This window comes from Rattus norvegicus, chromosome 7, assembly GCF_036323735.1.
Source record: "Rattus norvegicus strain BN/NHsdMcwi chromosome 7, GRCr8, whole genome shotgun sequence".
NCBI lineage: Eukaryota > Metazoa > Chordata > Mammalia > Rodentia > Muridae > Rattus > Rattus norvegicus.
The window spans coordinates 122,006,641-122,018,604 of record NC_086025.1 but is presented as its reverse complement, the minus strand read 5'-3'; the positions used below and the strand labels follow the sequence as shown (position 1 = coordinate 122,018,604).

The 11,964-nt window shown below is 47.6% G+C and overlaps 1 protein-coding gene across 4 annotated transcripts in view; it reads right to left on the bottom strand.

Annotated features, from left to right (window-relative positions):
- Positions 1–3,562: 3,562 nt before the first annotated feature.
- Positions 3,563–11,964, bottom strand: part of Mov10l1 (Mov10 like RNA helicase 1) — a 65,300-nt gene continuing 56,898 nt past the window's right edge. For 2 of the 4 annotated variants that reach the window (XM_017595286.3, XM_006242249.5), the window contains exons 24-27: positions 5,922–6,029; positions 5,032–5,169; positions 4,750–4,867; positions 4,197–4,569 (exon numbers count right to left, since the gene is read on the bottom strand). In XM_017595286.3, coding sequence (XP_017450775.3) covers positions 4,772–4,867; positions 5,032–5,169; positions 5,922–6,029 — 342 coding nt within the window. In that variant the 3' untranslated portion in view covers positions 4,197–4,569; positions 4,750–4,771. Of the gene's footprint in view, positions 4,570–4,749; positions 4,868–5,031; positions 5,170–5,921; positions 6,030–11,964 lie in introns of all 4 variants that reach the window. The other 2 variants (NM_001427488.1, XM_017595285.3) reach the window with 2 other exon arrangements.

Below are 11,964 nucleotides of genomic sequence, written 5' to 3'. Positions count from 1 at the left end.
CCTGAACCCTCTTTCCCAGGCTAGTGCCTGCACATAAATGCTGTGGGACGTCCTCTCCAAAGCTCCCGGATGCCTCTTCACTGCAGCCATGTCCCGGACCCAGGGGCGCCCAGTTAAACGCTGTGATGGGACCAGCCAGTGAGGATATGCTTGTTAACCCAGCATTTCCACTACTTCACCCACTGTCAGCATTCATGGAGCTGTGTCAGCTCGTGGGGGCTTCTAGGATTGTCACCTGACCTCTTGGGCCACCCACGTTCTCTCCATCCAGGAGCTATTGTACACAAACTTCTGTGACCGAGCCTTCTGCAGGATTCCTTGGCTCAGTATCCCTCCATTGCCTTTCCTGTGTGTGGATAGTAACTTCAACATCCAATAGCTATCCGGAAACATCTCAGACCAAGGCAAAACCTGGAGTGGCCGAGGTCTGGTCTGACCTGACCCTTTGTGGTGCCTTCTTGCTTCCACAGATTTTACCCTCGCCCTTCCCCTGCGGTGGTGAACGGCCACTCACTCCCCATCCCTAGGATTCCTGGCTGAGATGTCCTTTACCCATGACAAGCCCTCACCCCAGGCTTCCCAAAGCTTCCGGAGGAGTACTTCCTGCACCCTCCTTGGCTTCTCAGAAGGGCTATGCTGTTCACACTCCATTGTCCCACCTTCAGAGTCCCATACTTTGCTCTTTGATTTCCTAGAGCTTTTGCGCACTGACCGCTTCTCAGCGGGTTGGTTTTTCTCTGACCTGCAGGTCCTGCCGCACCCCACCTGCAAATGCTGTCTCCTTTGTTAACTAGCTGTGCATGCCTCCCTAAGGGCTCTACCCATCTCCTCTGAGTGGAGGGTCTTAATCTTTTAAAAAATTGGGCATGGGTGTACCACCAACATGCAGTGGCCACGGGGCCAGGACTCCCTGGGACTGGGATTACAGGTATTATAAGCTGCTATATGGGTGCTGATAATTGAATGCAGTTCCATGGAGTTTTCCCAGGACCTTTGGGTGCTAACAACAGTCTGCAACTTCAGTTCCAGAGGATTGGTTCCTTCTGGCTTCTGCAGGCACTACACTCATGTGGCACACAGACATACATGCAGGCACAAAACCCATATACATAAAATAAAGTCAAAAATATAAGTTTAAATACAGTTGCCCAATAATGGGGCAACAATGCCCCTCTAGACACTAGAGGCTAGTAAATAAAAAGCCTAGTACCAGGAATTGGCTGCTTGCTCAAGATTTGTTGGCCACTGAATTTCCCTATATCGCAAAATATTACAGGCTACTGCCATTGTTCTTGGCTACCCTCCAGACTTGACAGTGAGACTACTGCTGAATATACCACGTACTGGAGTCATGGGACACGGAGAAACTAAGCAAGCACCGACCTGGAAGCGCCATCCATTCCTACTGGCTAACTTTCAGACAGTCTCACGCAGCTGGGAATCCTGCCGGTTATGACCACTGCTCTAGTATCCCTCATGGCATAAACATCACGGGAGGGAGTGGCCGGCCATTTCTGATTGGATTTAAGTCCCACTCCACAAGGTGATCCCACATTGTTGGGCCAAGAATCTCTGGCTAGATGGGTCACATGCTCTGTGGGAGGACTCATGACTATTATTTTGCTAGATGAACACAGTATTAACGGGAGTAAGGAACTGATCTTTATACCTTTATCCGTGAGCCTTCTGTTTGTGGTAGGGTTGACTTACTGAGACCCACAACCGGCCAAGAGCAGTGGCTCTGTTCCCATCCCATGACTCCCACTAATGAACTGCTGTCCATTACAATCAGCCACTTCAGCCTGAGGCCAGGTGCCTGGGAGGGTCAGGAGTGTCAACAGCAGCCTAAAGCTTCTGCATCAAGCATCTGCTTGGGCTTCCTTGGCAAGAGCTCACTTACATGTCTTCTGGGGCCATGGGTGATGAATGTGAAATTCCATTTTGGGTATAGAACATAAAATATTTTCCAAAAAAAGTAAAGAAAATCCACATTTTCTTTCATACTGGCCTATAAGCATAATCTTTTACACTGGGGTTCCATCCATGGAGAGTAAAATACAGGTTCAAGAGACAAAAGGCACCATTCCTAGTTTGGGAGGATGCCCTTTTTATATTTTTAGTTTTTTTTTTTTCTTTTTTTTTTTTTCGGAGCTGGGGACCGAACCCAGGGCCTTGCGCTTGCTAGGCAAGCGCTCTACCACTGAGCTAAATCCCCAACCCCGAGGATGCCCTTTTTAGAGGACAGTGTTGGTGTAAGTTTTAGTGCATTTTCCTCTCATGACACACGCTGCTCTGCTTTGCTTTAGAATGGCAACATTTACAATATGCTTGGGATGACATTGTACACAGGGCTGGAGAGATGGCTCACTGATCGGTCCCTGTACCAGCTGCTCTTCCAGAGGACCCAGGTTTAATTCCCAGTACCCTCATGGCAGTTCAAAAATGTAACTCCAGTTCAGGTGGTCTGACACACCCTTCCAGAGTCATACATTCAGGCAAAATGCTAATGCACATGAAATAAGTTATTTTTAAAAAGTGAGAAAGTGGGGCTGGCTGGAGAGAGAGCTCTGTAGTTAGGAACACTGGATGCTCTTCCACAGGAACCAGCTAATGATCAGCTGTAACTCAGAGGACCCTATACCACACCTTCTGCTGTCTGCTGACACTGTACACAAAACACCCCAACAGATACGAATAAAATCTCAAAAAAATGTAGGCAACTTAAAAATAAGCAAGGAGACACACTTTTTTCATTTCTAGGGTCTCTGCCTACCTGGCTCCAGGGACCGCTGGCCCTTGTTTTGCAGGTGGTCACATCGGTCTGGACAGCACTGTCATCCCTAGAGCAGGGCCTTCTATGCCTTTGTTCCTGACTGGGATGCTGCTTCTCCTAGCCCATCTTGCCTCTGCCTCTGATCCCACCACTCCCATTCTACAGATTCCGAGGTATGTGTGTGCCCTAGGCCGGTCTCACCTCTAGCTCAAGCTGGAGCAGGTATGGTTAGCCCTGATAGACGGATGTTTCTGGGCAGAAGGGTGCTGAAGCCCATGGGTTCATGACTAAGCTTAGCTGGGTACTTGGTAGGTTAGCTCCTGTCGCCGATGCCTTCCTGGGACCTGCTAGTTACCTGTGTAGCCGTCCTTGCTCCTGCTCTCACTAGCTCACACAGCCAAAGTTAAGGCCCCTCCGAGTGGCCACACTGCAACTGAATTTTGACTGGGGCAAAGGACGACACAGGTGAACCAGCCACCAGAGGCCGGATAGCAAGTAAGCTGCTCAATTCCATCCAAAGTCCTCCGCCCACCCTAGACACGCCATCCCCTGCCCTAAGGAAAGTGCCTTGCCCTCTGTGGTTCCCAAGGCCCTTGAAATTTCCTTCAGGGGATGATCCTTCCGTCCCCCTCATCTCTGGGCTCCATCTAGCTAGGTCCAGTCCCTGGGTGTGGAGAGAGAACACCATAATAGAACTGGTACATGTTTTTGAGCAGGAGGTCCTATGATGTCATAGGGGATCTCTCCATGCACCCAGGACCTCAGCATGAGCCCCGTCAGTCCTGTGGAAGGGTCCCACCCTATAGAGTAGAGGTGCTGCAGGTCTGCAGAGTGGGAAGGCCCTCCTCAGGGACACAGTCTTCACCACATTGCTCATCCTGGGTTCTGAAAGGCCCAGCCCCTAAGTGTAGTGCTGTAGGCAGCAGGGCCTACGGTAGAGCATGGCTGAGACACAGCACCTGTGCTAGCCTTGCCCCCCAAGCTGGGGAGGGAGCTTGGTGAAATTTTAGTTCTTTGCTTAGTGCCTCTGAGCACAGACCTGCAAGTCCAGTTTGGTCCATCAAGGAGCCCATCTCACACAACTTAGGAAGGTTGTGCTGGCATTTACTTGAATTCAGGGACAGCCCAGGAAGATAGGCAGGGCTCCAGTACAGGCCGACTGAGTGACTGCCCCTTCTAGAAATACTGTGTTCTAGGTGGGCCTAGTTCCTCAAGACCTCCTCAGTCCGAGGCACTACAACACAGCCAGCACGGGCTGTTCTCAGGTGAGAGGAGCTGGTGGACTTTGCTGCTGTGTCGCACACATCTGGGTCAGGACAGAGCAGATGATGGTGGAACCAACTCCAAAGACTGTGGCTCGTAGTGCGCAAAGGAAAGACACCTTTACCACAGACACAGGTGCCCTCTGAGGCAGGAAGGGGTCTGCAGTTACCGGAGTGTTTATTTGGGGGAGGGTAGTGGCAGTGACTGCCCACTGGCAGAAACAAACTCTTATGAACCAAGGTCAGTACAAGGAAGCAGGAGCAGCTCAGCTGACGACTCAGCGGTCCCACCTACACCAGCATTCAGTCTTAGACCAGAGGCCACAAGAGTCACAGAAGACAGAAGCATGGCTGGACCTAATGGTCCATACGTGAGGCTCATGTCTCCCTGTTGTGGCTGCTGTGTCTCCAACCGGCCAGACTGTACTGTGTCCACAGATCCTGGGGCAGCCATCTAGCCACAGCTTGCCTGAGGTGAAGCCGTGGAGCCACACTCTTTCCTCCATGGCGCTTTAACATGGGTGCTTTGTTTACCTGTCGAGGTACACAAGGTAGGGTGGCATTGGCCACTACAGTCCAGGACAGTGGCTGCTGAAGCTCAGGGGTCAGGAAGAGTCGAGAAAGCATCCAGGCTGGTCCTGACGCTTCAGTGGGTTTGGGTGCAGGGGGAGAACCAGTGTGGGCGGGAGGGCTGGGGAGTCCTAAAGAGCCCACCTTTAGGAGGTAGTAGGAGTGCTCACTTTTGGAGAGCCTGGAGCTCAGGAGGTAGATCACACCCTGTGTAGACACCATTGGTGACACTGTACTCTAGCAGCGCTCCAAAACAGGGATCCTGAGGAAAACCAGAGACACACGTGAGAGAGGCCCAGAGGCTCCTGGTGCCAGGTGCACGCTGGAGTTAAGAAGTCATTTCCTGAGACCTGTGTGTCCTTCCCCTTCCCTTTCCCTTCCCTTCGCTCATCAAGACAACAGCAGCCCAGTGTCCCGCAGGCTCACCCTGACAAGCACATGAGGGTTTCCCAGAACGATCAGCAGAGCTTTGGGTCTTGTGATTGCAACATTAAATCTTTTTGAATTGGACAAGAAACCCAAAAAATAACGGTCATCTTCAAATCTGTCTTCATTTGACCGCACCTAGGGACACAAAGAGGAAGAAAAATGGTATTTTAAGGATTTTTCTTGATACTTGAAAACAGAAAGGTTAAGGAGCTACATGACCTTATTTATTTTTAAATGAGACAGGGCTAATATCAGCACTATTCAGTCTAGAGATAGGGAGACCCCCAGAGGTGAACAGGTTATGTCAGGTAGTAGTTTTAGATGGTGTTAATTTTCTCTCTTGCACCTGAGTTTTCTATCTGCAGTTAGCGTGTCTTAGCAATGGAGATGTTTTAAAGATAAATAGGCAGTGGTGTGCGAGTGCAGCTGTCCTCTTGTGGTGCTGTGAAGGCCGCTGAACTAGGGTCTTCTGACACCCGCTCCACTCTGCTCCCTAGCCGTCTTTGCCTGCCTGCCTGCCTGCCTAGGCAGGGTCTCACTATGTAGCCATGGTTGCCCTGGAACTCACTATGTAGACCAGGCTGGCTTCAAACTCAAAGAGACCCCCCCACCTCTGCTTCCACCCCTCGCGCCTGCCTTTCTTATTCCTCCATGACTGGCTCTTTCTGGTCAGACCCTTTGTACTGGCGCTCCCCCCGGATCCTTGGGTCTTGTTAAACAACGCTTGATCATCAGCACTTTTGGAAACACCTGCGTCTAGGAGCCCCTCTAGCCTGTAGTGCAGTCTTACACTGTGGTCAGGTTCTTTCACTCATCTCAATCTCTCTCTCACTAAATAGCCAGCAATTCCAAGGGCATGTGCATGCGGCTGGCCATAGAGTGCTTACAGTGGAGATGACGATGACCAAGTACTCTTGCCCCTGGAACTCCTCCACCGAGCCAACCTTTATGTCAGTCAAGTCCACGTTTCGCAGAAGGATTTTTATTTTCTCCACCTTTAAAAAAGGTTAAAAGATTAAAATAACATTAAAAAATCAAGATATTTATTATTATAGTTAAACCAAATACTATTACGGTCTCTCTTTCCCACGCATATTCTGAGTACTTGGTCCACAGCTGACAGCACTATTTTGGGAGGCTGTGTAACTTTTAGAGTGGGCTCAGCCAGGAGAGGTAGGTCATGGAGGCTTCTCAAGGGCCTTTCTAGCCCTGTGTCCTAGTCCTCTGGGATGTGAGCATTCTCTGCCACATGCTCTGCTGTTATGGACTATGCTACCCCACCATGTCTCCCCCTCTGTGATGAATGAAGTCCTCTGAAATCATGGGCCAACACGAATCCTCTCCTCCCAGCCTGAGTTGTTTTATCAAGTGTTCTCAAGGTGACATGGGGATATAACAGAAAGTCTGTGTGGGAGAAGTGTGGCCTTTGCAGCTGGTTTACACAGGAACAGAATTATTCTGGAGTTGTAGGTGCAGAAGTGCTAGAAGGCTGTAAGCTTAGTGGATGACTGCTGGAGTCTGGAAGAACAGAATGCCGCAATGTGAACAGTTCCGTCAACTAGGGACAAAAATATGAGCCTAGGGGCATTCTCATTCAAACCACCGTAGTCCCTAAAGCTCTCTGGCATGTGGTGCTTAGAAAGACACACAGGGACCTAGGATGCAGAGCCTGGGACACCACTAGTCCATCATCCACTGTCTGCTGTCACACTGGTTTTGCCACAGTAGCCTAAAGTTAGGGAAGCTCTGCTGCGGCTCAAACTCAGTCAAGCGTCTCCGTCTTCAGCAGCTTTGTTCTGACCTGTTTACCTTCAGATGTGGGGACATGCAGGGCTTTGAGGGGCAGTGTCCTGAGTTACGGCTGCTTGATCACAGTGATTTGATCACGGTGATATACACCACTCTCAGACTGTGCCTCTGCAGCCATGCTGGAGGAGTCATGAGGGGGTGCTGGAGGAGTCATGAGGGGGTGCTGGAGGAGTCATGAGGGGATGCTGGAGGAGTCATGAGGGGGTGCTGGAGGAGTCATGAGGGGATGCTGGAGGAGTCATGAGGGGGTGCTGGAGGAGTCATGAGGGGGTGCTGGAGGAGTCATGAGGGGGTGCTGGAGGAGTCAGTCAGCCTTTCTGGCTCCTTCAACTGGGCTGTACAGAAGCAGCTGCTCCAGCTTTGTGACAAGTTGACTATTTGAGTAATGATTTTCAAACCTGTCTGGGTAATTCTTAGTTGTGAGCTCTCAATGCCAACTATTTCCCTATGTATTTTCTTCTTTGGTAACATCTATCAATATGTCTTATCCATCTCAGTTCAGCAAGTGTTTGTTCTTCTAAAACACCTCATGTAATTCAGTGTGCTCTCTCTGCCTTCTACTTTGGAATCAGGATGTGAGCCCTTGGTTTTCCTGCCACTTGGCTTTGGCTCCGTTGCTGTGCTCTCCAACCACAAGCCCAATCACACACTTTCTTTTGTAAACTGCCTTGGCTTTGTCAAAAGAAAAGTAACCGAACACAGCACCTCGCCAGGCTCCAAGGGCCTAGCCAGTTGTCCCCCACAGAGGGTGAGACATGGGAACAGGGCTGTGGAAGGCAGTGTAGGAAGGGAGCTGCACTGGATGGGAATACTGGGGACTAGAGAAGATATCCTTGGTGGGTCTCAGCCAATCTGGTTTCAAAAGATCTGACCATCAATGTGGACATCACTTGCTTTCCTTGCCAAACAAGTGACATTTATAGAAGGAGTTATGTGTGCCTGTATGTGCTACATTTTGATCTGAATATGGGGATAATACATAGGATAGGGGAATGGAAAGACAGCTCAGTGGTTAAAAGCACTGGCTATTCTTCCAGGTGACCCTGGTTCAATCCCCAGCTCAGAACCATGTGTAACTCCAGCCCCAGGGCATCTGGCACCCTATTCTGGGCTCCTTGAACACCAAATAATCATATGGTACAAAGACTTATGTGTAGGCAAAATACTTGTATACATAAAAAAAACATAAAATAATGAGATGAAAACTACCGAGGGCATTCTTTAAAAGGTAGCATGAAGGGCTACGGATGTAGTTCAGTGGCTCTGCCTTTGTCTGCCCTGCACAAGATCCTGTTTGATCCCCCGCACACAACACAAACCTTGTAGCATTTAAGCTTGGTAAAGTAGCGTGTGACAGATTGAGGCAGGATGATCTTGAGCCTGAGGCTGACCTGTGCTGCAAAATGAGAGCCATGGAGAAACCCCATCTTTAAAAACCCAGAAGCAGAGAGAGGGCTCAGCAAGTATGAGCACGCTGCTCTTCCACAGGACCCAGAACTGACTCCCTGGACCGACAAGTGGCTCAGGACTAATTTCAGGGCACCTGAGGGGCTCTTCTAGTGCTCACAAACACGCAGGCAGGCAACACACCCATACACATAAAATAAAAACCAACCTTTAACATACACAAACAAAAGAACCCAAACACTAACAACAGGAGTCTCTGTCTGCTCGTCAGTCCCATGGAAATTAGTCAGAGAGACTCCTAACTAACCTGCTAAACAGCTGTGCAGTGACCACATCAGTGTGGAAGGCCTGGAAAGTTCTGTTCAGCCTACATCAGTGCAGTCTCAAGGACTGAAGTGAGCCTCAAGGATAGACTGATGGCATGTGGCACTGTGTCAGCCTGATGTCACATGAGCTGTTTCCCCCTGAATGTCTACTAGTATCTGTGAAGGGCTTTAGGTCCAAACAAGATCTAGGCAAGATGGTGACAGACAGACAAGTCTATCCCCACAAAGCAACCTTACAGTTGCCCACTCAGTGCTCTGGATAGACCACAGTCTAAGTGTTAAAGTTACTCAACTTGAGTAAGAACAATGGGAATTGTACTGTGGTCTGGGGGGCTCTTCCTCCTGGCGGTCACTATAACCTCAGGGGCAAGCAGCCATGGAGAACCAAGAGATACCCTCAGGCTGGAAGGATGGTTCAGTTCTTAAAAGCTAGGCTCATAACCAAACCCAAACCAACCAACAAAACAAAAACAAGAAAAATAAGGGGTTGGGCTGGAGAGATGGCTCAGTGGTTAAGAGCACTGACTGCTCTTCCAGAGGTGCTGAGTTCAAATCCCAGCAACCACATGGTGGCTCACAATCATCTGTAATGAGATCTGATGCCCTCTTCTGGTGTGTCTGAAGACAGCTAAAGTGTACTTATATATAATAAATAAATCTTAAAAAAAAAAAGAAACAGAAAATAAAGAGTTGTTCCCAGTACCCACAGCTGGGTCCCTCTGTCCAACAATGACAAAAAGCCCTTCCACTCCTGGAGGTGGGAATGAACACACTACTGGCTAAGGCTGTGTTCATGACTGAGGAGACACAAAAAAGCCTGGACGGAAGCAGCAGCTTAGGAAGACTCACTGCTTTTATTCCAGCATCTCTTGAGATGATCACTTTTGTTGTTGTTTTGGGTTTTTTGTTTTTTTCTGTTTTCCCCCGTTTTTCAGTTTGTTTGTAGGGCAGATTACACTGACAGAGTCTTGTATGTTGAAACATCCTTGAATCTCTGGAGTGAGCCCACTTGATCATGTGGGTCATCTTACTGATGTGTTTTGGTTTTTAAATATTTTTGCATGAATTGTTCATGAGAAAAATTGGTCTGCAATTCTCTTTGTTGAATTTTGTGTGGTTTGAGTATCAGGGTAACTGTGATCTCATAAAATGAATTTGGCAATGTTCCTTCTGTTCCTATTTTTATGGAATAATTTGAGAAGTACTGGTTGTAGCTCTTCTTTAAGTCTGGTAGAATTCTGTGCTAAAACCATCTGGCCCTGGGCTTGTTTGGTTGAGAGACTTTTAATGACTACTTCTATTTCCTTAGGGGTTATAAGTCTATTTGAATTGTTCGTTTGCTCTTAACTTTGATAAGTGTTATCTATCAAGAAAATTGTCCATTTCTTTTAGATTTTCTGTTTTTGTGGAGCATAGGTTTTTGAAGTATGACCTAATAATTCTTAGGATTGCCTCAGTGTCTATTGTTATATTCCCGATTTGTTTTTGATTTTGTTAATGTGGATAGTCTTTCTCCAACTTTTAGTTTGCTTAAGGGTTTGTCTACCTTGTTGATACTCTCAAAGAACTAATTTTTTGCTTTAATTTCCTTTGAATTGTTCTCTTTGTTTCTGTTTTATTGATTTCAGCCCTCAGTGTGATTATTTCCACTGTCTACTCCACTTGAGTGTGTTTGCGTCTTGTGCTGCTGAACTGCTCGTAGAGACCGCTGCATCTTTTCCCATGTTGGTACTTACTATAATGGACTTTCCTCTTAGCACAGCTCTCACTGCGTCTCATAAGTTTGGGTATGTTGTTGTGTATTCATTTTCACTGAATTCGAGGAAATCTTTATTTTTGCCTTGACCCAGTCAGTCACTCAGTAGAGAGTTGTTCCGTTTTCATGAGTCTGTAGGCTGTTATTTCTGTTGCTGAAATCCAGCTTTAATTCATGGGGTCTGGTAGGATGCTAGGGGTTATTTAAATTTTCTTGTATCAGTTGAGACTTGCTGTTGGGAGCATTTATCTATAGCACTGACATCTAGTGGTCGCTTGTATTTACTACCACCTTTAGCTTTCTTCTGACATCTTTACTAGGTCATAGTTGATAAGCATGTTAATAAGATGTCTTTACTCCATCAATCCCCCGAGGACAAGTCCTTAGCCATGCTGTCTGTTTTGTACTTAAGGCAAGTGCCTTTGTTCCCCGGGGTCCCCGTATCATCAACTAGGTGTTCCTGCAATAAAGGCTGATTGAGAAGGATCCAACGGTGTTACGTCTTCCTTGCCGGTCGAGGTGGGCGCGACAACTTGCTTTGTGACTGAATATGTGGCCAATTTTGGAGAGGGTTCCGTGAGATGCTGAGAGGAAGAGGTATTCCTCTGTGCTCGTTAAATGTCTGTCAGGTCATCTGTGTCCTCACGGATGTTGGCTCACTTATTGGTCTCTTCAGTTTCTGTCTTGATGACCTGTCCACTGGTGAGGGTCAGGTACTCAGGTCTCCCATTACTAATATGTGCGGTTCAAGGAATTATTTAAGCTTTAGTAATGTTTCTTTTCCAAATGTGGGTACGCTTGAGTTTGGGGCATAGATGTTCAGAATTGAGACATCATCTTGGTGAAATTTTTCCTTTGATGAGTATGATGTGTCCTTCCCCATCTCTTTTGATTAATTTTGGTTGGAAGTCTATTTTGTGAGATATGAGAATAGCTACACTCACTTGCTTCTTGGGCCCATTTGCTTGGAAAAACTTTTTCCAACCTTTTACTCTGACGTAATGTCTATCTTTGATGTTGAGGTGTGTTTCTGTTATGTAGCAGAAGGATGGGGTTTTGCATCCATTCTGTAGGCCTGTTTTTCTACTGGGAATTAAGTCCATTAATGTTGAGAGATATTAATGATCAATGACTGTTAATTCCTGTTACTTTGTTGTTGCTGTTAGTGTGTGTGTGTGTGTGTGTGTGTCTGTCTGTTCTTCCCTTCTTTTGGTTTTTCTGGTGTAAGATTATTTATTTCCTGTGTTTTCGTAGGTGTAGTTAATCTTTGTGCTGGAGTTTTCCCATATGGGTCTGACATAGGTCCTCTGTAAATGTTATGGTTGTGTAGCTTGGTGTTCTTGTGGGGACAGGGGTGTGTCTGACTCTTTTGCCTGCTTTTGGAACCCTTTTCCTCTTACTAGGTTGCCTTATCCAGTCTTTACAGATGGTTGTGAGCCACCATGTGGTTGCTGGGATTTGAACTCAGGACCTCTGGAAGAGCAGTCAGTGCTCTTAACTGCTGAGCCATCTCTCCAGCCCCTTATCCAGTCTTGATATGAGGGATGTACCTACTCTTATTGCAACTTGATATGCCATGTTTGGTTAACATCCCTGGGAGGTCTGCCCTTTTTGAAGGGAAACAGGCATGGA